The sequence below is a fragment of the Borostomias antarcticus genome (genome assembly GCF_949987555.1).
Source record: "Borostomias antarcticus genome assembly, chromosome: 2".
Classification (NCBI taxonomy): Eukaryota; Metazoa; Chordata; class Actinopteri; order Stomiiformes; family Stomiidae; genus Borostomias; species Borostomias antarcticus.
In genome coordinates, this window is record NC_140235.1 from 38246142 (window position 1) to 38272788 (window position 26647).

The 26647-nt window shown below is 46.1% G+C and overlaps 1 protein-coding gene across 1 annotated transcript; it reads left to right on the plus strand.

The window, feature by feature from the left end:
- tnfrsfa (tumor necrosis factor receptor superfamily, member a) lies at positions 1 to 25280 on the plus strand. The gene is made up of 10 exons (XM_084449609.1): positions 1 to 233; positions 16430 to 16604; positions 18429 to 18560; positions 19766 to 19877; positions 20392 to 20531; positions 20674 to 20775; positions 20866 to 20912; positions 21201 to 21491; positions 21665 to 21701; positions 22480 to 25280. Exons 1-10 carry the CDS (start codon positions 201 to 203, stop codon positions 22779 to 22781), a joined length of 1371 nt encoding a protein of 456 aa, XP_084305735.1. The 5' UTR covers positions 1 to 200; the 3' UTR covers positions 22782 to 25280.
- The last annotated feature ends 1367 nt before the right edge of the window (positions 25281 to 26647 follow it).

Below are 26647 nucleotides of genomic sequence, written 5' to 3' on the forward strand. Positions count from 1 at the left end.
CACTCGCAGTACAAACACCGCTTCAGAATTGCGCATTTATGGAAAGAACTGGCTAACGGACGATTCAAGAGTGGGGTTTTTTCTTTCTCATGTAGAATGTTTTATTTTTGCCTGTAAAAGTTTTGGGCGAATCTTTGGGATCTCTAGACTGAAGTTGAAGTTGAGGAATTGTCGCAGCGCTCACGGCGCTTAGTTCCAGGATGAACTACGGTCTGGTGCTCATTAAATGTTCGGTAAGAAAACAGCTTCTCGTGTTGTGAACTATGTTTGATTCTTATATGTGATACATCAGTAGCTTATTCTAAATATATGATGTCCTAAGAAGACGGATCATCTCCCTTCAAATCCCGAAATTAAGTGAATGCATGCCCTGTGATCGAAGTTACTGTAGTTTACTGTAGCTACTAAATAATTTAAATGAATCAGAGTAACGTTGTATCTGGTGTTGGTTACATCGTAGCTACAGACAGGCTATATTAAACTCACAAATGTTCAAAAACGGGTAAGACCAGTCTGGAACAAGTTGTTGCCGCTGCTCATCGGGTTGCAATCTCAGCCTTCGAGTCCATGACATTTCAGGACGAGGCGAGCCTAACTTGTTGATGTTTTCATGGAGCTTAATATTGTTTTGGATGGCTGTAGTTTAAGCCATTATATTGTCGCCTCTGAAATATTAAACTTTTGTTGAAGGGTAAACATTAGGTTTCGCCAAAGAGGCCCTCTTATAGAGTATATGGGGTTGTACTGTAGCCTACTGTACATGTGTTGTAGGATACAATGCCGACCCTTCCCCCCTGACAACAGTCACCATCTGCTGTTGGACATGATCCCACTTCATCAGTGTACCAACTTGACTGCAATATTGTGTCAAATAATAGGCTACTTGTTATCTGTGGCTATGCTGACCGGTAATATCACTTTTAGCCTTTATAATATGCTTGTCATATTTGTATGCCATGATGGCTTTAGAAAACACGCAGGCAAACATGAACAAACATTCTGCCAGAGTTGGTTCAGCTGCAGGGAGTGAATGCTTGGCAGTGAGCAAGTGTTTGATTATTGTGTTATTCCCAGTCTGGGAATAATTCCCATTAGAAAGAGGAATTCCAACTGTCACAGACCTAAGGTCTAAACCACACATTTAGTTGTGAATCTCAGTGTGCAGTCACTTGCAGTGCCAATATAAAGTTTATTCCACACAGAGAGGGCCATTCAGTGCTGGCCTGTTGTTTTTTCCAGACATGCAGTGCCAGGCCCTGACACTATAAATGTGCTCACAGTCAAGCTTGAAACACTTCACCTTGTATAAAAGGCCCTCTGATTTGACACAAGACCTATGAGAAAGTAAACCGCGCAGGTATTTAGACTTACAAGAGACTACCATCAACTATTGTAATTTGAGTGAAATCTATAGATAGGTACTTTGTGGGTTTGAGTGAAATCTATGGATAGGTAATTTGTGGGTTTTGTGAAATGAAATAATTGGGCAGACTGGCATTTGTGGTCAGTGTGCACAGGAAATACTTAATCTTTTGACTGTATCTCTTCTCCAATTGTTGAGATTGTTGTCGCCATCAGATCTGTTTTTTTTATCCATACATGGTTGCCCTGCTTCAAAACTGCTCTTCTGTGGGGGTGAACATGGTGCCTTAAAACCCCTTTGTTTAGCTTATCTCTTCTGTAAACCACAGAAAGTTCTGGAGTCTTCAATATGGCGCCTGTTGCTATGGGACCGCAAAGTCTGGGATTGAACTTCCACCCTGCTAATGGCCTCGGCAGCGAGCTAGGTCCAGAGGAGGCTACGTGTCAGCCCTTCGGTAAACTTCCTGTGTGGAGTACACAGATCGACAGATATGAGTGACATCCTATCGGCGTAGTTCAGAGCGCCGCCGTGCACCCACGCTCATTTACACCGAGCGATGTTATCTGCGGTTGCTTACTGTACCGCGGGGCGTGGGCTCACACAGGAAACAGCCCTCCCGCTATCTCTGCGGATCGGACCGAGGACCGACGTGAACCTCTGGGGGGGAAGTCGGGCCGCGGAGTCCGCGGGTCGGTCGGGTCACTTGGCCCCGCTCGGCGCTTTCACACTAGCCCGTTGTGTGAGAGAGCAGAAGTCACTTGAAGGCTGCATGATGCAACCCAGCGCAAGCCTCTTCTCTATCAGGCAGGTCGTTTGGCGGGTGGTCAGGTCATGAGTGTCTGTTGTCATCGGTTGTTATATTCAACCTCGGAGCGCTACAGGAAGCATGTGGGAGAGATACATGACAGCATGGTGGCTGAGATATTGGGCTGAGGGATGATAGAGCCCTACAGAGAAACTGTTGTCTTTTCTTATTTAGAAAGGTCATGTCCATCCTGTATGAATAAAATTTAAACAACCATTAAAATGGAGACCTCAGAATATGTCTCATGAGTTCAACATTGATGGTTAAGTAGACTGTACTGTCCAAACCTATTTTGTGAGGCAGTAACCAATTTCCTCATGGGTGTTTATTTGCTGTTTTGCATAGACACCCTGGGGCCATAAAGGTCCCTCTCCTGTTCTTAATGATGGCCTCTTTCAGAATTTGGCAGAAGCAGTTGAACCTCACATAGGCTCTGTTTATCACACCCACTCAACCAGAGCAGTGTCAAGCACTTGATGACAGGTTATGTCAAGTCTGGTCTTGGTCCCTATATGAAAGCCCTTAACATACATAAGACTGTTTTATGCATGACGTTTTTGATGAAGTAAAATGTGTCTATTGTGTGTAAGGTTATTTGAATTGTCAGCTCCTTTCCGGGAATCCCATTGAGGTTAATATATTGCGTTCTAGGCAGTAGAAGCAAACATCTCAAGACAAGTCTAAGTAAAATAAAGTTGGCTGGTTAGGTAAAGCACACCAGGGTCAATTGCAGAAATCATTTGTCATTCTACTGTTTTGGACATGGAATGAGGTTAGGGCCAGAACCTATATTAAGCAAGCGTGGCACTGTCACTTCTAGTTAGCAAAAATGTACATTTGAATTTATTGAAAGGATAGCCCCTTGAGATGTAGTATCTAATTTCCGAGGGGGTCTTATAAACACAAATACAAAATTATAAAGACATACAGACAAAACATTACATAACATTAGTCATTTAGCAGACGCTTTTATCCATAGCGACTAACAATAATTGCATTTAACGTAGGAAAAGCCAGTGTACTACTACTTGCCAGAACTCACAAGTGCATCTTCTTTCTAAAACAAGTGACTAAGAGCATGATCTAGTGCTGAAGGCAAAGTGCAAGACTAGCAATCTAAAGACATTACATAACATACACTACAAATACACAGAGACAAGTACACAGATACAGACAGCTCACTGACCTGCTATCCTCACTCCAGCTATACCTTAACTATTGTACGAGAAAACAAAATATAGCATGACTCCTGTATGAATCTAATAACTTGTGTAATAGTAGCTGAAAATGAAGATGTACTTGCATGTACAGATGTCGACTGACAGCTGCAACACTGTTGTGTGACATACCTCTGTCTCAAAGATTGTTTCTCCATCAGTGCATTTCCACACCCCACCTCTGTCTCAAAGATTGTTTCTTCCTCAGTGCATTTCCACACCCCTAGATCTTAGGCTAGATAGCGCTTAAAAGTTAGAACATCTTTAAAGAGCTCCAACCTTTGTTCATAGGGTGGGATTTTGTTTACATAGACATAAATCACATTTCAAGATGGCCACTTAGCTCTGGTAGAGATGCCGGACCGGGAACATTTTCTGAATTTTTGCTGTGATGTGTTTATGGAGGAAGCTCTGAAATCCCAGCACATCAAAGGGACATTTTATTCAGATACACCCTCTAATGGAGTTAATGTGACTGTCTTTGGGACAAGGTAATGGATTTCTGAAGAGACTTTACCCTGAGAGTCACACGTCTCTCTCTCTCTCTCTCTCTCTCTCTATCTCTCCCTTTCTCCCTCTCTCTCTTTCTCTCCCTCTCTCCCCCTTTTGCTCTCTGTCATCCTCTCTCAACACTCTCTCTCAACCCTCCCTCAATCCTCTCTCTCTCAACCTCTCTCTACCTCTCTCAATCCTCTCTCTCTCAACCTCTCTACCTCTGTCAATACTCTCTCTCAACCTCTCTCTCTGTCCCCAGTCTCTCTCTCCCTCTCTCTCTGTCTCGCACTCTTTCTTTCTCGCTCTCCCTTTCCCACTCTTTGACACAGCCTTTCAATCGCTACCTTATGTATTGTTTGTTTCCAAGTCTGTTGTAACTGGTAAATTAGGTACATATGGGTTTATCACTTTGATTAACATTAGTGTGCACTGTGCGAGTCACTGAAGGTGCATTTAGGTCTGGTTGCTGCGAGTTTCACATGCAGTCGACAACTCTTTGTGAAGTGGCTGGATGAGAAAAGGTGTTTCTCACACAGGCCTACTGTTGTTGTCAACCCTGTTGTACCCTGACCTCAACAATGTCCTGTACAGGCCACCATCTACCTCATAGTGCGTGCTGGAAAGTATGCGGCCAACTGTGTGCAACAGCTGTTCGGTCTCTATCAAACCTCTTAAACTTTCAGCAGTGCTTTGTGACTCATCACCGAGGTCATAAGTCATATGTAATACGGTCATTCTTTGCCTCATTGTCAGTCATTTCATCAACCTCGAGCGTGCGGCTTTGAACAGGAAACCGGCTATAACTCACGTCACAAACTATTGTCGTTGATGTTGTCTCCGGTGTGAAGGTGAAAGCAGCATAACCTGCCAACTCCCACTGTCACACGCTGTTCAGCTTCAAATCACTGCAGCCTACCCCCCTGAGGAAATCACGTTTGTGTTGCGCTCGCACGCGTGGTTGTGTGTGTGTGTGTGTGTGTGTGTGTGTGTGTGTGTGTGTGTGTGTGTGTGTGTGTGTGTGTGTGTGTGTGTGTGTGTGTGTGTGTGTGTGTGTGTGTGTGTGTGTGTGTGTGTGTGTGTGTGTGTGTGTGTGTGTGTGTGTGTGTGTGTGTGTGTCGAGGAGCCGTGGCTTCCCTGAGTTATAAATACCCCGTGGAGCGGATATGGTCCGTTGCGGGGCTGGGCCCGGGCCGTCGGCAGGCTTGCTCTCAGCCTGGTGGCGGAGGGAGACGCATGGAGCTGAACTCCGTATGAAGCCTCCGCATTGTCTCGCGCTTCCTGCTCTCCCCGCCTGAGAGGAGGGGGTGTCGGGGTTTCACACGCTGATACCACACTCTTCCGCGCGTGTGTGTATGCGTGTGTGTGTTCCTAGGCGAGGCGTGAACGCTCGTATCTGCGTGGGGGGATAAGTGTTTCGGTGTGTCATGCGGTTTTATGTGTAGGCCGGGGCTCGTTCGCAACGTGCCCGCCTGGTAATGTCAACGTCTCTGTTGGTTATGTGGTTTTGCTACGCACGTCAGTCTCGGTGTGTGTGTGTGTGTGTGTGTGTGTGTGTTGGATGCAGAACGCAGTTGTTGGGGAGTGTCCTGGTCTTAACGATGCAAGCAGTGATGTACAGTTCCCCAGGCCCCCGAACACACAGAGGAAATATGCAGACTATATACAAAATGTCAGGCTAATTTATTACTGGAAGTGATTTAGCTGGAGCATGTCCCCTTTCTCCTGCAGAAGAAAAGAAGGATACATCTGTGGTTGATTCTCAAGTGTGCTGTGGATGTTACTTGTGAGGGTTATTACAATGGTAAAGGATGTAAAGTAGTCTTGAAGAGCAAGATTGGGATTAAAAGCTTTGTCAAATGGGCTGTCTGACTCGAGCAGAGCAGTGCGTGTAACATTGAAAGAGAAATGGAATGCTTTCCCAGGCTTTGACAGATAAGTCCTAGAGGCTTTAGACCTCTTGGAACACTAGCAGGTTTTAAACTTGTTTTCATTTGGCATACGACAGAAGTCAGGACAGCCAGTCAGTCAGCCAGTCAGTCAGCCAGCCAGTCAGCCAGTCAGCCAGTCAGTCAGTCAGTCAGTCAGTCAGCCAGCCAGTCAGTCAGTCAGTCAGTCAGTCAGAACAGTCAGTCACTAACTCAGTCAGTCAGAACAGTCAGTCAGTCACTAACTCAGTCAGTCAGTCACTAACTCAGTCAGTCAGTCACTCATCAACGTTAAGTCACGCTCCTGTGCAGTAGGCTGAGGAAGTTGAGGAACACTCCAAGAATTTGCAAGGAAGTAGGCTAGGCTCTTCAGTATGATCCCGCAAGTCATTCTGAACCGATACGTCATACAATGTTCTCTGGGATCTGCAAAGTCTGATTGTTAATTCCTTGGGTCATATGGGTCAATCATATTTTTCTCACCAACTGCAGCGAAAGTTTTGCCCTTTTCCAGTGACACTGTAGGCTATTAGTATAAATGTGGTCCAAGTGCCCTCTTATTTGCTGCATCTTCAATGTCAGCAACATGTTCGCTATTTCTCCCTAGTATTCATTTATTACCTCCGCCCCAGCGACAGCACAGGGCAGAAGGTAATGTTTTCGGTGGCGTGTGTTCATTTGTTGGTTTGTTAGCAGGATTAGGCCAAAACTACCAGACCGATTTTCATGAAACTTGGTGGAGGGGTGTAGCATGAGCCACCTTGGAGCCCATTCAATTTCGGAGCCGAAATTAAATGAATTTAATCCACGAATTAAAACCAAACTTTGAGTGAAGCCAGTTCTCTGTGTGGGGAGCGCTAGAGACACAGGGTTTGGACTGGGGGGTGCGAGGGGAGAGCCAGGAGGGCACCAAACCGCCCCCTGCCGGCTCCGACCCGAGGGGGACGCCACAGACCCGCCCCCACACAGCCGCCCATTCATCTCCATTCATTTTGGACTTGTTTTATGGCACGATGGCGTAGATCAACTGCTAGTTATGCTCGTAGCTAGCTAGGTTACTGCTATCAGTCCTGTCGTATCTAGCGGCTAGGTTACTGCTAGGGGTGCACGATATATCGGCAATCATATCTGTATCGGTCGATGTTAGGCATTTTTTAATATATCGATATCTGTCCGATGTGCAAAACAGGGCAGATGTGAACAATTATTTCTGTCTAGCTGCTGTTGTGTGTTGTTTTTGAGAGGAAATAATGTGTAAACCTATGATTTATCGAATTGTCCAAATGTTTTGGAAATAGAGACAGAGTTTACTTGTGTTTTTCAGTATGTACAAAATTTGATTATCATAGAAACTTGCTTTATAAAGAACATATCAACATCAGTAAATATCGGTTATCGGCCATAACAGCAATATTGATATCTGTTATCGGTATCAGACAAGATTTTTATATCGGTGTATCCCTAGTTAGGCTACTGCTATCAGTCCTGTCGTATCTAGCGGCTTGATTACTGCTGTCTGTCTGCTATCAATTCTATCAGCCGAAAATCAGCGACTGGCCGATCCGTTTCATATACCCGATTCAGTGTTGAAAATGGATTTTCTATTTATTTAGGATACACTATAAACGTTCTGTTTCTAACTTGCAGTAAGATGTCTAAGAAGCATTTTCACTAATTATCAGCAAAGACCATCTCCCTCACTCAGCCTGTGCCTGTCTCTCTCACTCACACACACACACACACACACACACACACAAGGAGACTGAATGGTGAGAATGACATGCTCAAAAGTTTGGTTGCCTTCTTGGTGTAGTTTGGAGTAGGTGAGGTTGGGTAACCTGCCTGATTCACCTATGGAACATTAACTCGCAGATGCACGCATGTTGATTAATTTTCGCTATCACTATTCACTATTGCTCGTTTGCGGTTTTTCAAAATGAAAGTCACCTGTTTCTTTCATGTTTTATATGGAGAGGCAAATGCACATGCTCTCAATATTGAGGTGGATGTATCCCTTGCGTGCTGTTATCGTCAATCAACAGCGATAGGGTCAAAGAGAGGCTTACCTTGCAGTTTTGGAGAAAATGTTATTTAATTAATAGTCAATATTTTATTATTAAGTTTTCCATTAAATAAAAATTACATATTTGTATGCTGTCAATTATAGTTCTTAGAAAGATCGTCAGGAACCGGCAGGTCAGACTTTTTAAAATCGGAAATCGGAATCGGCCAAGAAAAGTGCAATTGGTGCATCCCTACCTTGGTGTGGGCTTTTCCTGCAGAGACAATACTAGTTGCACTTCAGTAATCCCCACGGGAACTTCAAATTTAAGTACCAACTGCTTATCAATGACGAGCTGATTTGAGCTGTATGTGTGCAACATGCATCATGGGAGGAGGTATGCACTGTCTGAGTGACCTCATCTAGTTTTACATTAAATACACATCAACTACAGTTAAATGGGAAAGCCCCATGAGACATACACTTCCAAACAAAGCATTAGTTGTGGCGGTTGGCTGCTCCGTGGGCATCAATCTACACTTGTTTACATATGATGTGAAAACGTAACCAAAAAAAAAAGAATCCTGAAAAAAATCAACTGAGAAAAAAGAATATGGATAAAAATAACTTTCATAGGGGTCCAAGGGAATTAACAGGAATTTATGGGAATTAACTGGGAATTTGGGGGTTATGTAAGATAAGGTTATGTAGACATAAATATAAACATTTTGTTTTGTCATAAGCAGACATGCAGGCAAACATTTCTTATACAAATTTTTTAAATGACATTTTTGTTTAATCTATTTGTGATTAGAACTTGAAAGGATTCTACAGCCCTCTTAGTGTGCAGGATGCTAGGAATTAGCTGTGCATGTGAGTTAGCTGTGAAGAATGCACAGTACAGGGTTGAAATTCAACTGAATTTGCATTAAATCAGTTGTTTCATGCTGCAAGATCTAGAATTGCATTTTATGTTTTTTCCCCAATTAGGCTACATTTAAGTTCCCTGTTATAGGGGTACGCGGTGGTGTAGGTCCAATGCATCGTGTTCTGGTGCAGTTGCCCATCGGGGACCGGCGGTCTCGCCAGATCCAAGTATGGCCGGATCCCAGAGGGAGGAGCCTATTTTTTTCTCATGTTGGAATTATGGTTGTGAGCTGAGATAGTCAAGGAGTCGTCTCTCCCTTTCACATTGCCGATCGGCCGGGTTGTGTGACAAATCCTCAATACTTAGTAGGGGGTAACTGGGCACCAGGTCAGGATCAATTGACTTCCAAATTGGATGAAAACGGGATAAAATCCTAAAATAAGTATATAAAATCAAATTATTTTTTTTTTAGAAAAAGCTGTTATAGCCTAAAAAAAAGGTCAACATTTCCAAAATTCCCGAGCTTAACTTCCCATGGAAAATTTCCAGAAAGTTTCCTGAAATTTACCGTAAATGTTCCGCCCCTATGCAACCCTATAGGGTTCTAGAACACCGAGTCTCTATTTTGTTGGAGAAAGCAGCTCTGAACGATATAGCAGAGCTTCCTGTACACGTCGGCTCATAGTTGCTGTAGTGGGAATCGTGTATGTCTAAAACATGCTGGCAAAACACAACCTTAAAGTGGGGCATTGTTTTTGACATGAATTCCGACATATTTCTAAACTTCCCTCAGGCTCTTTACTTTATATCGACTTCGCCATACTTTCCTCAGCACATCCACGGCTGGCTGGATGGGGCCTTTTCCCTCCTGGCTGTGTGTGTGTGTGTGTGTACGCGTGTGTGTGTGCGTGCGTGCGCGGGCATGTTATCCCAGCGGATGGGTGTACTGTATCCTCTCCCTGCAGTATCAGCCCTGTCCCTCTCAGATAGCGGAGGGGGGAACAGGGCCTGTCTAATAGGAGACGCATGACAGGCAGCGCGGGCCCAGGGACCTGGTCTGGAAAAGGGCAGCGTGCTGCCCCTTATCAGATGGCTATGATTGAAATCATCTGTCCTGTATAAAATAAACTACCTCCCTCGGCCCCCTCCTGGCCGCGCGCGCGCTTGTGTGTGTGTGTGTGTGTGTGTGTGACCTTCTCCTCCACTGCAATAATGTAGCCCACTGTAACACACTTGGGGATGATTGCACTGTTCTAAATGGTTCATTGATAACCCTGTCAACTGAGAGGATATCCTGCCAGTCATAATAAATGCTATCTCAGTCAGTGTACATGGCAACGTTTACCAGCCAGGGCAATTTGGAAGTACCCAGGGCAATGAGAGGAAGTGGGGGAGAGAGCTACGCCTATTGGGACACACACAGCCTCTCTGTCATTTGATTATATTGATGAATTCATTCTCATTAACTACAACATCAGCAGCAGTCAGGCTGCTCTTCCCGGGGTCCTCACAGAACACAATACAGACCGGGCGTGTGTACACACATTACCGGGACAGTAGCACACTGTTGCACAAGGGCCCACAGTCCACTCACTCTGAGGAAGTGGACTGTACCACTGGTGCAGAGCTGGGGGGGCGGCCAGGAGGGAGGGATTGTGGCTTTGGAGGTCTGAGGTTAGAACCACCCCTCTGGTCTGCTCTGACAGGGTAACCCCACCACACTGTGGCTGGTCAAAGTGTTTGTTGATGTAGTTGTGTGCTGTGTGAACATGTGGTGGAGGCTAGCTCCATACCATTTGGAACACAGCGCTAGGCTATAGCATCGGCGTGTTTGCACAATGTTTGTGATTCAAGTCCACTGACAGATTTTTGCACTAAAATCTGCATTAAAATCTATTCATAATTACCCCCATCATGAACAACCTAACGCAGATTTCCACCTTAAGAATTGTGCTTGACATTTAAAGCCGTTTTAGCATTTTTTAAAGCATTTATATGTTATGTTATTTTTATTTATAATGCGCCCCCCAACCAACTGTTGCATCAGCCCAGGGTGCAGTCCAGGTACAAAAAGAAACAAACATATGCTTGAATGGATAAAAGGTTGAGTTTGTTTAGGCAATATAATATTAATAATTGTCATTTATATGCTTGAATGGATAAAATATGCTTGAATGGATAAAAGGTTATGTGTGTTTAGGCAATTTAATATATTAATAGTTGGCATGTATATGCTTGAATGGATAAAAGGTTGTGTGTGTTCATCCAATATATATTAATAGTTAATTTCAATTCGTTCTCGGATAGGAAATCTAGGTCAAATCAAATGTATTTGTATAGCTCTCCCTCACTCGTAGGGCACACTTATCATATAACCTAACTAGCCTGTTTTCAGACAACATCCAACTCGAGCAACAAGCTAGCGGCAAATCGAGCAAGCTTGCTACATTTATTCCTGACTAGGGAAGGGGAGAGACAGAGAGAAACTCACCAAGCCAAGACTGTACTGTTACTGACAGCTGAGCTCCCTTATCACACAGTGAAAGATTCATGTTGGAAGTAGCGCTAACGATTGTGTTGGCGAATTTAGTCTAGCTACATGGCTATCTGATTTTTAGGTTTTGCACCACAGAAACGGAATCTAATATGATGGCTAACTTTAGCAATATAGCTAGCTAGTAACTAGTACCAGGAGTGTCTGTGTTCCCTCAGTTCTATGTTCCCTCAGTCCTATGTTCCCTCAGTTCTATGTTCCCTCAGTCCTATGTTCCCTCAGTTCTATGTTCCCTCAGTTCTATGTTCCCTCAGTTCTATGTTCCCTCAGTCCTATGTTCCCTCATGATGTTATATTTTTGGGTTAAATGCATCACTTCACACAGTTGTAACCAGGAGGTAGAACAGAGTGTTGATCATTTCTGAAGACACATTCATTTCAGAAGACATATTATTGCAAACAACTCAAATCGAACTTTATTTATATAGGGCATAGTGTTGCCTTTGTATATGGAATGCACTATACACAGTTTGATTTGATTTGTTTGCAATGAATGTGCCTTCTGAAATACATGTCTTCTGAAATTAGCATATTTTATAAATTATCTTTTTTTCTTATGTTTTTTTTAAGTTGACCACAACATTACATTACACTAATGTTAGCTGAATGAACATTGTTTATAAAAATAGAGAGTCGTTACAGTGAATGACTTACTAACTCATACAAGGGTTAGCCTATCTTTTTTTCAGAAAGAGTTTCGACCATTTAGAACTAGAAAATGGGCTCCGTAGCGTGCAGGCCTCCGCCAAGGATGCAGCCTGGCAAGTGTTGCAGGGCCACGCCCACTGCTACATGCTCTTTTGGCCAATTGGTGTACTACAAGGTCCTGGATTTAACCCTGTCATACAACTTCAGCTTATTTCTGGGCATGATTTGGGGATGCTGACCACTGATTGGCGTGAAGTTATTCACTTGTCCATTGTCCCGTGACAAACATTTCATCAAAGTTTTGTGGTGTTATGAATAAATGTAGTAATGTAGTAAATGTAATGTTATGCAACTTTTTGTGATAGACCACGCCCACTGCGATGCCCCTCTTGGTCAATCAGAGTGGAAGTAAATCGGTTGTTGTTTGCCCCATGACAAACTTTTTGTCAAAGTTTTGTGGTGGTGCGTGAATGAATGTGTGGACCTAATGCACGCACAATGCACAATGTAGTCCACGCCCTCTTTTGGCCACTTTGGAGTAACAATTTAATCAGTTCTTCCCTGGCCCATGACCAACTTTTCTACAAAGTTCTGTGTAGATCCCATTGAAGTGTGAAGCCCATTGTCACAGCCCCTATTGGATCGCGCTAGCAATATCCGATAACAGACAAACAGACAGATATGAACAAACGGACAGGGGTGAAAAAAACATGACCTCATTGGCGGAGGTACTGATCTGAGGGAACAGGGCTGCTCCCTAGTACCTGCCAAGCATAGCCTAGTTATTAGTAGCTAGCCCAATGATCATAACATAGGGCTGACCCCCTAGTACCTGCCTAGCATAGCCTACCTAAGTTAGTAATAGCTAGCCCAATGATCATAACATAGGGATGACCCCCTAGTACCTGCCTAGCATAGCCTACCTAAGTTAATAATACCTAGCCCAATGATCATAACATAGGGCTGACCCCCTAGTACCTGCCTAGCATAGCCTACCTAAGTTAGTAATAGCTAGCCCAATGATCATAACATAGGGCTGACCCCCTAGTACCTGCCTAGCATAGCCTACCTAAGTTAGTAGTAGCTAGCACAATGATCATAACATAGGGCTGACCCCCTAGTAGACCTACCTGCCTAGCATAGCCTACCTAAGTTAGTAGTAGCTAGCCCAATGATCATAACATAGGGCTGACCCCCTAGTACCTGCCTAGCATAGCCTACCTAAGTTAGTAATACCTAGCCCAATGATCATAACATAGGGCTGACCGCCTAGTACCTGCCTAGCATAGCCTACCTAAGTTAGTAATACCTAGCCCAATGATCATAACATAGGGCTGACCCCCTAGTACCTGCCTAGCATAGCCTACCTAAGTTAGTAATACCTAGCCCAATGATCATAACATAGGGCTGACCCCCTAGTACCTGCCTAGCATAGCCTACCTAAGTTAGTAGTAGCCAGCCCAATGATCATAACATAGGGCTGATCCACTAGTACCTGCCTAGCATAGCCTACCTAAGTTAGTAGTAGCCAGCCCAATGATCATAACATAGGGCTGACCCCCTAGTACCTGCCTAGCATAGCCTACCTAAGTTAGTAGTAGCCAGCCCAATGATCATAACATAGGGCTGCTCCCTAGTACCTGCCTAGCATAGCCTACCTCAGTTAGTAGTAGCCAGCCCAATGATCATGGAAACTTTGCTGCCATGTTTATCTATTCTCTAAATGTTGGTTTATACTCAACCATCCGAAACGTCAGCTGACTATCAGTTTGAATAAGCTGTAGATGGTATCTTTCAACCTCAGCGAGGTTGCCCACAGCGCACTCAAGGGAACGCCTGTGATTAGTCAGACAGCGTGAGTACCTGTGATTGGTCAGCATGTCCCAACGCACTCAGTGCAAACTTCTGTGATTTGCCGTGTTCACTGCTCACATGCTTCATGAGTAGAGATGTTTAAAACCAGGCATTCGTCATTTTTAAGCAGTGCAGCTGCTTCTATGTGACGTGTCACCGTCCATCTGTCTGTGTGTGTCCGTTCATAGCCAATCAGGAGTATCCAATACCGTTGCACACCAGCAGAGGGCAGTAGAGATTGCTCATACGCCTGCACCGCCTACTTCACCACCTGGGTGTGATTTTGAATGCACCTCAAAGGAATGCATTAATTGCAGCCATTAGCGATTTACCGCGATATAGTAATCACGATGAATACATAATTAATTATGCAGCCCTATAACCCATTTACATATTAATAATACCATAATCCACTGATGCATAGATGCTTGTGAAGATAAATCTGCAGCAAAAAATAGTCACTTTCAAAATGTCAGTCTCCCTTTCTTAATGCCGTAGTCAGTGGAAAAAATTCCACCATGAAATATTTAACTGTCGCTGTGCCTGTGTGGCGCCTGTAAACTAGTGAGAAGAACAGGTTTGTCTGTGAGGACGGCCGCATGGAGGAATCTAGTGATTCACAGGCCCTGGAATGCTCCCGAGACAGGAAATGATGTCATCCCTCGCTCTGTATCTCTTGCATCCAAAGCCGCGTTGGGACACCTGGTCTTTGATTGGGGGCACGTTACCGTGGCAACCCGCCCGAGCGAGACAGAAGATGGCGGACTCTCTGCTCTTTGGACGGTCTGCCGGATTCGTCATGGTTTTTTACGTTTTTTTTTTCTCCGAAGGGCCTCCTGTGGAAGCTGCTCCCTCTTCTCTGCTGGCCATTTCTCCCCCTCTGCTCCTTTCTCACAATGCACAGGGCATTCTTGCGCTCTCTCTCTCTCTCTCTCTCTCTCTCTCTCTCTCTCTTTTTCTCTCTGCTTTTTCACACGGCCTTTCTTCCACACTCTGTCCCCCCGGCCCCCCTTCTCCACCCTCTCGCACGCACACACACACACACACACACCCGTCTCTTCCTCCCTCTTCATAATCTCGCAAGCCGTTAGAGGCTTTCTTTTCATCTCTCTCCATGTCTCTCCATTCCTCCGTCTCCTTTTTTCCCTCTCTCTCTCTCTCTCTCTCTCTCTCTCTCTCTCTCTCCCTCTCCCTCTCTCTCTCTCTCTCTCTCTCTCCCTCTGTCAGTGTGTTTGGATAAATGTAAATGGTGTGATTGTGAGTGCTCGGCCGGCCGACGGCCCCTCTGCTCTGCCTCCCCCTGTCTGTGGAAAGTCTGACGTGAGCAGAGGGAGAGAGAGGGAGAGAGAGGGAGAGAGAGGGAGAGAGAGGGAGAGAGAGGGAGAGGGGGAGAGCGAGGGAGAGAGAGAGAGAGAGAGGGAAGGAGAGGAAGAGAGAGCGAGAGAGAGACTCGTCTGCTGCTCAGCTCAGCTCTGCGCCGGCCAGGAAACTCCTTGCGAACAACAAGGCATGGCTCCCATCCAGCGAGACTAGTCCTGCAGGAACCTAGCAGCAGGAGTCAATCTCAACCCTCCTGACTGCCTCTCTCTGTCTCTCTCCTTCTCTCTCTCTCAGCCTCGGTGTGCCCCACCCCTCTCTCTATCTCTTCTCTCTCTCTTTCAGCCTGTGCTGGGTGGGTGGGACGGGTGGGGGCCAGGGCGGGGGTACAGCAGGAGAGACAAAACCTCTCAAACTAGGCCGCTCATTTACAGCGGAGGTGTCGCGTTGCGTTTGAGGAGCTTCGTGGCGGTGTCGCATGTCCGGCCGGTCAAAGGGCCGGGGTTTAAAAATGTGGGTCATTTGAAGTAGAGGCACTAAAGCGCGTTGTTCGCCCGTGAATGGGGCCGTCTCACAATGACACGGTGAAAAGCGTGTGAATAAACACCAGCGCCTGGGGGCCACACTAAAGTGCTCCGCTGTATTCATCCCCGGCCTCCTCCCATACAAGCACATGAATGGATTACTGGACTCACACTCGATACGGCCGCTGTGTGCTAGCGTAAGCTAAGACACCTTATCAAGCCCATTGTCTTTTATTTCCCTGAGTAAGTAAAAAGGGTTGCGTTTCACCTCGACACTTTGGTGGTGTTTCTATGGACTCCCTTGTACCCGTTTCATTGTCTGTAAAAAGTTCTTTGGATCCTCACTTAGACCCTCAGTAGTAATTTCAAACTTCACCATTCAGTGCAAATCTGTTCAAACGGGCTATTGTCAGCTTCCAGAGTTTGGCTCTGGGTAAACTCGAGGGTGTGCAGGCCGGCTGTACACAGTGCGGGTCTTATTGAGTGTGTGTTGCAGCATTGCCTTGACTGCGCTCCTTATTGGCTTCCTACTGCAGATGTTCAGATCAGATGGTACAAATTAGAGCCTAGATTGCTCACATAAGGCTTCTAATGAGAACATCAGACTCGCCACTCTCTTCACTCTCTCTATCTCTATCTCTCTCTCTCCGTGTGTGTGTGTGTGTGTGTGTGTGTGTGTGTGTGTGTGTACTGAGTACACTGAAGTAATGTATCTTTCTCGTTCTCCTCACTTTATATCCCTGCTCCACCTTTTCTACTCCATCACTCCTTCCCCCCTCATCCTCCTCTTCTACCCTCCATCTCTCTCTCTCTCTCTCTCTCCATCTCTCTCTCTCTCTCTCTCTCTCTCTCTGCAGGTTCTGGTGGTCCTGCTTTCCCCGTGGCCCGAGAGCTGTTCTGCGGAGCTGAGTGTGGCGTCGCAGTGGGCCGGCGATGACTACCGGAACCAGACGTTGGTCCGCAGACACCGGACCTGCGTGGAGAACCAACAGTACCTCCACCAGGGCCTCTGCTGCCTCAACTGCCAGGCCGGTAAGCAGGAGCAGAACCAGAACCAGCACTAGAACCCATCACCCGAGCTGGAACCAGGCCTTATGAGCCTGTAAACCCAGCTGTGTCAGGAACGCCGTACCAGAAGCTAGCTAGAACCCTAGCTGGATCCAGGTCTTAAAAACAGGTCCTAGAGGGAGGGGAACCTTGACTGTGTTAATGAATTCACTAATAAAGGTGCTCTTCAAGTTTGGCATTAACAGGGTCTCTTATAGAATCCAACCGATGCCAACTATGAGAGGAGAGAACCCAAGCCCACAATGAAAGCCAGGTTTTTCTTTAAAAGTGGTGTTACAAGCCAAAACGGGGCTGTTAAAATGGGTCTACTTCACCGCTAGTGCCAAGACTGTTAATGAGCTCAGCGCATAGCTGCTGCGATCTGAAATCTGCTGTGATATGACATTTCTACAAGTGTCCTGAAAAGAAAATCCATACACTGCATGTTCTCTTTTGCTATTTTTTATTTAACCTTTATTTAACCGGGCAAAGCCATTAAGAACAATTTCTTATTTACAATAGCTGCCTGGTGAAGGGGCCTCTTGAGGGAAGGTGTGGAGGTTTAAAAGGAATGTCAGAAGTTAAATTAAAACCAACACAGTTAAACGATAACAGCACACATCCAAACATTCTCTCATTGTGTAGGTTGTGTCAACGAAAACGTCAGTTGAATATAAAATAGACCGAGATGGTCTAGTACTGTAGATGGCTTCACAGAAATATGACACGGGCAACAAGGTCATGCGTTCAATTAGACTTGTAGTATAAAATAGCACTACTAGTTCTGGTCCTTCTCTCTCTCTCTCCCACCACCATGTCCTAAATGGTAAACGGACTGCACTTATATAGCGCTTTTCCACCTTAGCGGCACTCAAAGCGCTTTACAATGGCCTCTCATTCACCCATTCACACACACATTCACACACCAATGGCGGTAGCTGCCATGCAAGGTGCTAACCTGCTCATTGGGAGCAATTTGGGGTTAGGTGTCTTGCTCAAGGACACTTCGACATGTGGACAGTCGGAGCTGGGATTCGAACCGCTGACCCTTCGATCATTGAACGACCCGCTCTACCAACTGAGCTACAGCCGCCCCTGTCCAAACCACTGTAGGACCACCCTAAACACATGAGAGTCAGGTGACCCACGTGTCGCACGCATGGACAGTGGGTGAAAAAATAAGCTTGACTAACAGCCCGGATGAGAGGCCGAGTCAGTTATGAATCCAGTTCGTGCTCCGCTACTCTTTATGAGGTTCAACCCAGGCCCAGTTTCCCTGACACAGATTCAGCCAAAGATAAATGTCACTGGAGATTCTCCATTGAATTGGTTTCTTAATTCTATAGCAGGCTTTACTCTCTATCCAAGATGGTGGTGGTATGCAGAGGCTAGAGATATAACGCTATGAAAATGTCATATCACGATTATCAGTATTAATGCTTATCACGGTTATCAGTATTATCACAGTATTTTTAAAATGTGCTGAAAATTTTCAGATACTACTGATACACTGAAATAATTTGAGTTTTTTATTGAAAACAAACAAAATTAGCAGCACTATTCACTTTTTGTTTTTGTGCATAAACATTCAAATAATTAAACTCAGATACTGTTTCTAACTTTGGTTGATGCTGGACCGTATTTTGACTTTTTCAAAGCACTGTAATCAAACATGGTTTTAATAATAATTTTATCGCAATTAATTTAATCAACCATTTTATTAAGCTATCATTTTACCAGTTATTGTTACATCCCTATGCAAAGCTTAATGTGATGTATTGATATTTATTTGTTTGTGTGTTTTCCTAGGTACCTATGTGCAGAAACCCTGTGAGAGGGACCTAGAGCAGGGGGTTTGTCTTCCCTGCGATCATGGCCTCACCTACACGGAGCACTCCAACGGGATGTACCGCTGCCTGCCCTGCACGCACTGCCGCATGGGTAATGAAGTCCTCTTGCTCTAGGCTGTAGGCTTTCCACTCAGCAGGCCTCATCCGTTGTATGTAGTCGTTTTCTCTGACAATAAGAGAAACCTAGACTCTAATGTAGATGTGACGCATGGACGAACTGAAGCAACATCGATTTCATGAGAGTTTGTGTTTCAATAAGATTGTTTCAATAGAAAATACCCATTTTCCAGTTCACATTACAGATACGGTACATTAACTCCGGACAGTCAGCTTTGAACAATCAGTATTGTCTGCCCCCTTTGTCTGATGATATTTTATAGTTTTATATAACAACAAAATGGAGGTGATGGAGCCATCACTTTTAATGAAGCGATGGCGTTCAGCTGGTATTAGACAGACTTTTGTTCAGGCGAGGCCAGGATATGTGGTAGCCTTTTCTAAAGCAGTACACGAGAACCTGATCTTGTGGTGTTACATGGCATAGGAGGGCGTGTCTTTGTTGTTTTGTTTCATACACTGAATGCGAGTGTGTGTTACCAGTCTCTGGAGATTTGGCTGATTTTGTGTGTGTGTGCGTGCATGTGTGGGTGAGTGTGTGCGTATTTGTCAGCTCGTGTGCACGTCCGCGTGTGTGTGGGTGCGTGCGTGTGTGTCCTACCTTGCTTGGCTGGGTGTGGTTGTGTTTTATTGTCTCCTGTTCTGTGTGTCTTTGTGTGCCGTGAAAGGCTCAGCCTCATAGAGGGACTACTGTTACATGGGAAGGACACGTTTTGTGCTTAGTCATTGAGGTGTTGAGAAACGGACTTCTACCCCGGTGCTAGAATATGCATTCTGTAACTCTGTAAACATCACATGGGAAAGAATATGAACATTTTGATCTCAAACACTTTTATGGGGGAAATAATAAGCAAACTGCACGGCTTAACTAGGCCTAGTTAAGATGGCATGTCCCTTCGCAGCACATTTCCCACATTTTCGCTCCGATCTGGGAATGTTGTTTGTGATATTATGAGCGTAGTTTAAACCGTACAGTGACGCACAGATAATGAATGTAACGAGTGCTATTTCTAGCCCGGCTTGGCAGAAGACTGTTTGACCCACATCGTGGGTTACGACAGAATACTGTTCTATTCTGTTTCTATTCGTACTCCCGTTCTATTTCTCCGTTGGCCGGTTGGTAGTAATAACGCTCCTCGTCTCTGTGTCCCCGTCCCCGTCTTTGTCCCCGTCCCACAGACCAGATCCGGACGGTTGACTGCAGCACGACAACAGACACCCAGTGCCAGTGTCGGAGCGGCTCGTTCTGCGTGCCAGAGCAGGCCTGCGAGGTCTGCAAGAGATGTGCCAAGTGAGTGTTCTCTGTGCAAATAGAGTGGTACTTTTCTCCGGATATCACATTAGTACTAAATACTAAATGACCTAACTTCAGTAATGATGTCGGTCGGGGACAAAACGGACGACGCCAGTGCTTCCCACGTGACCCGGGTCAGGACTAAATTGGCGCGATGCTATTCGCACACACAGTTAGGCGAATCAAGTTTTTTTTCCTTTTTGTTTATGTTGTTTTGTTGTATTTGTTTGTTTTTTCTTTGATGTTGTCTTTGTCTCTGTCTTTTAAGTTTGTTGTTACCTTCTGAAGGCATTTAAGACGAGTTGTAATAAGGATATAGCTTCAGCCTACACCTGTTTCCGACGGCAGACATCTTGTTTTCGACTGCGTTATTTGAAGTATTTCTTTTCTTTTATGTATGTATCTATGTGAGTGTGTACGAATTTAAATTCGTACTCACGGATATATTTCTGTTATTTAAGAACGCAGACCGAAATACATTTCCACTTCAAAATTTCGATTTCTCCCCCAGGTGTAAAGCAGGAGAGGAGGAGGTGAAGAAGTGCACCCCCATCTCCAACACGGTGTGTCGGAAACAGGACCTCCCCCCCTCCCCCACGCTCCAGGAACCCCCCCTCCCCACCCCGGCCCCCAGCTCCCCAGGACTCATAGGTACGTCAGCTGTCACGTTCAAACACCAGACGGTCAAAGGGCCGATCGACACGACCGCGATCGACGCTTTGAATTATAAAATCATCGAATTCTGTGTCCGCCATCTCCTATTCATTTGGCCTTGGTATTTCTCCCCACGTAGCTATCGTCCTATCAGTGATCTTCCCCCTCCTCGCGCTCCTCATCCTCGCCGGCTCGGCCGTGTGGTGGTTTGTGATCATGCAGCGCTCGTGCGAGAGGCCATGTGAGTGCGAAAAAAAACGCGGCGCGTCTTTCCACACTCCGTAACGAAGACGTGCTTTTCCCTAACGCCGACGCCGTTCGTTTCTTTCAGGTTCCGAGAGCCAGTGTGACTCCAGCGAGATCGTCAAGATTCCCATCGTAAGTGACCGCTGCTCCAGAATCTAAACCAGGTCATCGGTGCCATATTTGTGTATTCTTATCGTCAATATAAATCACTGTCATTTCTTATGAATTAATTAGTGTACGCTGAACTATTGAGTGATAGTGGTCATTTATTAATGCGTAAATCACTATTTTTAGACCAGGTATTTCATTTTAATTTTAATTTTATTTCATAAGCCAATGTCCCGTTCCGTACCGAAGGTATTGAGAAACGTGTGACGCGAGCGTCCCCCTGTCCCCCCCGTCCCCGTCCCCCCCCTCCAGGACGAGAGCGGCCCCACGGCGGAGGAGAGGCAGAACAGCCAGAACGCAGGCCTGGAGGGTGAGGAGGCGCGCCCGGAGTCCCGCCCCCTGCTGCAGGAGACCCAGGCGGGCCTGAGCAAGGCCTCCCCCCCCCTGGAGGACGAGGACCGCGGCCTGGGGGACAGCCTGCCCAACACCACCAGCTCCTCCCAGACCAGCCTGTCCGCCCTGCCCACCGGCGCCTCCTCCGGCTCGGGGGGCTCCCCCCGGCACAGCCCCGCCACCAGCCCCAGACTGCAGCCCGTCTCTGGGGTGAGGACGGGGACCGAGAGGGGGGGGAGGGGAGGGTTATTTAGGTGCGAGGGGGGGATGGAGGGAAGGGGAAAGTTATCGGGATGTTGGGGGGGGGTGGATGGAGTAGAGAAGAGGGAAGAGGAATGCTCTTTGGTCGTTAAAGCTGTTTTTCTCTCCCTGTCATTGACCAGGATGATCCTCTGCAGAGCCGACTGGTGCCCCTGCTAGGTAGGTTTCCCAGCCCTGGGGGCGACGGGGTGGGGGGGGGGGGTCAAGGAGGGACGGGAGGGTGGGGGGCTATTAGCCCGGGAGAGGTTTCACACAACGCAGACGCCGTGCATCACACATTCCCTCTCCGTAAAACACATCCATCACGACGTGCAAAACAGAGGCTGCCGTACCGCTGCCCTCGCCGAATCCAAGGTTGGAACGGTCCATAGTAGCGTAGAGTACGTAACCCCGGCAACCTTATCCGAAGCATGGAGCGATCCCATGACAGTCAGTCCTTCGCCCCCCTGAGGGGGTCGTGTGGGAACGAGCGTGTGTGAGTCGAATTAGGTGGGAGAAGTATTATAGTTCAGCTTAGTTTGGACCCCTTGCACTGAAAGTACTTTGTTTGTCTCTGTCCCCGAGGAGGTGTGCGTGGAGCGTGCTTATTTATGTAGGCTCGCTTAACCTAGTTAGCTCTGTATTCAGCGGTTAACTGCTTTATACGAGTCAATTCTCAGGCGCTACAAGGTTAGCGGCAATTTTCATGTCGGATGCCGACAGAGAGCTGTATTGTGAGGAACACAAATGGGTAAAATGTGACGGAGAAAACACATAGCGGGAACAGAAAGCCAGAGTTTCTGACAAAGATAACATTCCAAAGATGCAAGATAACGGTTGGGGAGTGTTGTTTTCCGTGTATGAAATCTAACAAGCAGTAATCCAGTATTTCCCTGTAGGCGTATCTCGCAGATCCAGTCATCTTTGGAATCGTCCTTTTTTTTTTCTCTCTCCTCAGGCGAGGAAAAATCTTTAAAGGCCAGCTTCGACCTCTTCGACGAGCACCTGGACGTGCGGATCCACAACAAGTTCTTCCGGTCCATCGGCGTGAGCGACAACCACATCCGCATGGCGGAGAACGCCCCCCCTGGCGACAAGGTGTACGAGCTGCTGAAGAACTGGATGCAGAGGGAGGGCTTGAAGGCGGACTTCAACGCGCTGCTCCGGGCCCTGCTGGCGCTGGACCAGAGACGCTCGGCCGAGAGCATCGCCGTGGAGGCCGTCCGCCGAGGCTTCTACAAGCACGCCGACACCCCCTGACCAACCCTCCCCCGGTGAGGTGGAGAGGGGGGGGGGCTTCCCGGGAGGCGGAACAGCAAAGAACTCATGAAGAAGATCAAACTGAAACACGTTGACATTGTTTTTACGCGGTTTATAAACGATGGCGTTTGTCTTTCACGGGCTGAAGCAGCCGGGTGTATTCGTCTCAGCTAGCCAGGTGGTGTTTTTGGCCTGGGTGGGCCAGTACCTTCGAAAAGAAACTGTAACACATAAAAATGTGGAGGACTCGTGCGAGGTGGACGGGGTCCCCCTCCATGTCGGGGTTCACTCCGTCTAGCCCGGCCGTATCCTCCATAGGATTTTTCTTCTTTTTATGAAGAAAAACAAAAGCATTGGTTATTATCAATGTTAACGCTTTCCGTTCTACGAGCCTAAAGGGTCACGTGTTTGCCCTTTATAGCTTATACGTTGATAGCTTAAAAAAAAACGAAGAAATAAATAAAGTTTAAAAATGGAGGAGTCAGAGTTGGGTTGACTTCATCTTTCAAGATGGCGTCAGACTCGTCGGCTTATAGCCATTTGGCCTTGGGCCTTTGCCTCGGTTGGCAAGATATCAGAGCGTGGGCGGGTCTATAGCTTATCTGGTCCTTAGCCCTGCTCTGAGCACCAGGCTTGAGAGCCTATACTGTCCCCTTGGATAGGGACATACACTGGTTTGTAGGAGTGGCATTAGCTGTGTCACGGATAATGCATGCGTCTACCTGATGCACTGGCCTCTGGCACATGTAGTTTTTAGAGCTACAGGTAACTGTTTGAAACTACAGGTTGAGATGCAGTACATAGGCCATAGGCACACTGTGATTGATACTGACAGGAAAACGTGGACCATATGTATGGTAGTTTAAAATGCAGGCTGATAGGTTTTAATGAACGTTTATTACCTCTTTTTTTTTTTGCCATAGTCCAACATGGATGGACATCCATTTTCATATTGACACGTTTAATAAGGTCCGTTACTGTTTAGTTGTCAGATCTGGCCATGTAAGCTAAGAATGTTTTTCACTGCACAGAAGAGGCTAACATTTGTAGACTAACTTCTTAGGTCTTTTCTTTATGTTCAGTGTTAATGCTCATCCCAGACATTTTCTAAGGAGTTTTCAGTAGCTTTTCTTCAAGAAAGAGTGTTCTGTTAAAGGGTTTGTCAGATATTTCCTGAACACTTCCTCAAAACACTCGGAGCCTCAAGGTTCCGTTGTTTTATTTATTTACATATTTATTCTAATGGATGATAAGTATGTGTAATTATTTATGCCATTACAAGTACAGCCCTGGAAAACAAAATAGTGCAGATTGTCTGTTGTGACTACATTTTAGCCACAGGGCGAAAATACTGAGATCAAATCGTTTCAGGCTGAAACTGCAATTTTCAAGTTAACCCTATCCTGCCTGGAGCACTGATCAATGGTTATGTTCAGCGCGTTACAATAGTACATGGAGACCATGAGTATAGTTACAGGTGCCATTTCTTCGCTATGAGTTTCATGAACAAACAGACTGATCTGAGTCACCACAGAGTTGAGGCTGTCGCGATGCTAAACTGGGCAAGTGTCCGTTGATTTTTTTCGGGGGGGTGGAGACAGTTCTCACAGTCCTAAGAGTGCAGGTCTCTGAAGTCAGCTGATAAGAGAGTGGCCCCCTCTACATGTGTCAACAATGACATGGAATACAGGTACGCTATCATGTTGTTTTCTCCTTGGTTAGGCTCTGACAAGATGAAGGAAACCTTTTCTGGATATTAAAAGTCCAATTTTGTTTTACCTAGCGTCCTTTGTGTAAACATTTCTTGAAGGCAAGACATGCTTCTCAAAATATGTGTAAATATATGGTTTTATTAACAAAAGAATAAACTTTAAAGCAGAAGGAACAGAATGAAGTGTAAAACAAACATACCAACCTAGGTGGTAAATTGGTAGCAGTCCTAAATACTAGCATTTGATGTTAGACATATAAAACTAGCCCTTTTTCAGCAGGGAAGTGAGCACTATTATGTAAAGAGGAAAGAATTCTATTTTATAGCTAAAGGCTGCAGTGCGGGCGCTGCCATCTATTGACCGACAATGAAAAAAGCAGCCTGCATCAATTTCTAAGGACCTTATTTTTCTATAGCTTTGTAACACTTAACATGTCCTTTACAACACAACTTTCACTTTGAAACTGTCCGTTTGTCTTTTATGTGAAGTATGACAAGTATAGCTGAGTATTGGCTTCGTGGTGAATGTCTGTTTTCGCATGGTTTTCTCATGGCAGTTGATTTGAGGAGATTGTGCCTTTATTTCCTGTTTTTTTTTTTTGACTCATACATGAACTGCAAATCTCTCATCCCTCTGAGCATTTCACTTTATGGCTTTCTTGTTTGTATCCTATGTAAAGGCCTTACATTCTTGCATTCTTTTCTTTATTGATGTCATTTTCTCCCTTAGACAATTGTTTGCTTGTTTATGGATTTCTGATGCAAATATGGAAAAGCCAATGTGTATTTGTTTTATGCCATTTGAAATAAAGGTTTTGTACAATTATTTATTTGTCTCTTATTACACAAGTGATTTCAGTGGGGCGCTTGTGAAGCAGCCCAGTCATCCAGAGTGTTGTGAGAAGAAGCCCGAGGCATGTGCTATGGGGACAGAATGATTTCATAGAAAAATCTTCATTTCAGCAAATTCTATGACATAACTATAAAGTTCTAACAAAATAAATAATATAAATGTATTATTGAATATTTGTGTGACTACTTCCACTTCACGTCAGGCCGAACAAAGCCCCTTACTAGCTGTGATATAACCATACCACGGCCTGTCGTGACCTATTGCTTAAATATACTTTTCAATGGTAGAACCCTAGTGTAAGGTCACATTAATGAGACAGGCTAGTCCACTAGACTGGAACATCAACATTCTACTTGATGTCAAGCTATGGAACATTTGCTGCTCTTCAGTGACATCATAATCGATAATGCTGTTCTAGCCTAGGGCTGTGTGATGTCATAATGGGGGAGTCCTCCTGAGCTGTGTGGAGCGTCAGTCCTCTCATTCCTGCAGCTCTGGTGTTAGAATGGTGAGGAGCGCCGGGCCGTTTGACCTGAACCGCTGCACCGCTCGTCAGCTGGGGCAGCTAACGGGTATCACCTTAAACAACGCCATGAGGGTGGTCCGCTTCCGGGAGCGCCAGCGGAGAAGGGCCCGTCGCATGGAGGAGGAGAGGGGGGTCCGTGTGGACAGGAGACGCGACCCATTGCAGAGGACCCGATCTAGGCCGCGAACCCGGAACCAACAGGAGCAGGTTGAGGGTCGGGAGCCCGATCGAAGAGCCTCTCATCCAGCTGGCCCCCACCGTCAGAGGGTTCCTCTCGTCCTAGTTGAAGACGAGAACAGTCTAGGAAGCCTGAGACTGGATACCACAGATGATCTCTATGTTATTGTCATTGAGGTCAGGACACACACAGAGAGAACGCAGAGCGCCGTAGAGCCAATGAGAGAAGCTGAGCCATCGCAAACCCTCCAGGTCAAACAGGAGGACGAGCAAACCCACAAATCTGGACCAGTCCATCCCCTGGACACGCAGAACCAGCCTCCACAGCAGCCGTACGGCCTGGATCCAGAGGATACCCCCACGCCTAGTGGATACCTTCCGCCTGAGAAGGCCGGCCTAGTGGAGAGAACACCTCGCCACGGGGCCATGGGGGCGGGGCTTAGCCAGTGGTTTAAATGGGTCCCCTGGAGGGTCTGTGGGGCTCTGGGGAGGTGCTGGGCCCGGCTACGAGGACGGAGACACGTGCAACTCAGACGACACGCCTCCACTGAGACCCAACAGTACCAGCAGATCCTGGAACTGGTGAGGAAGAGAACGAG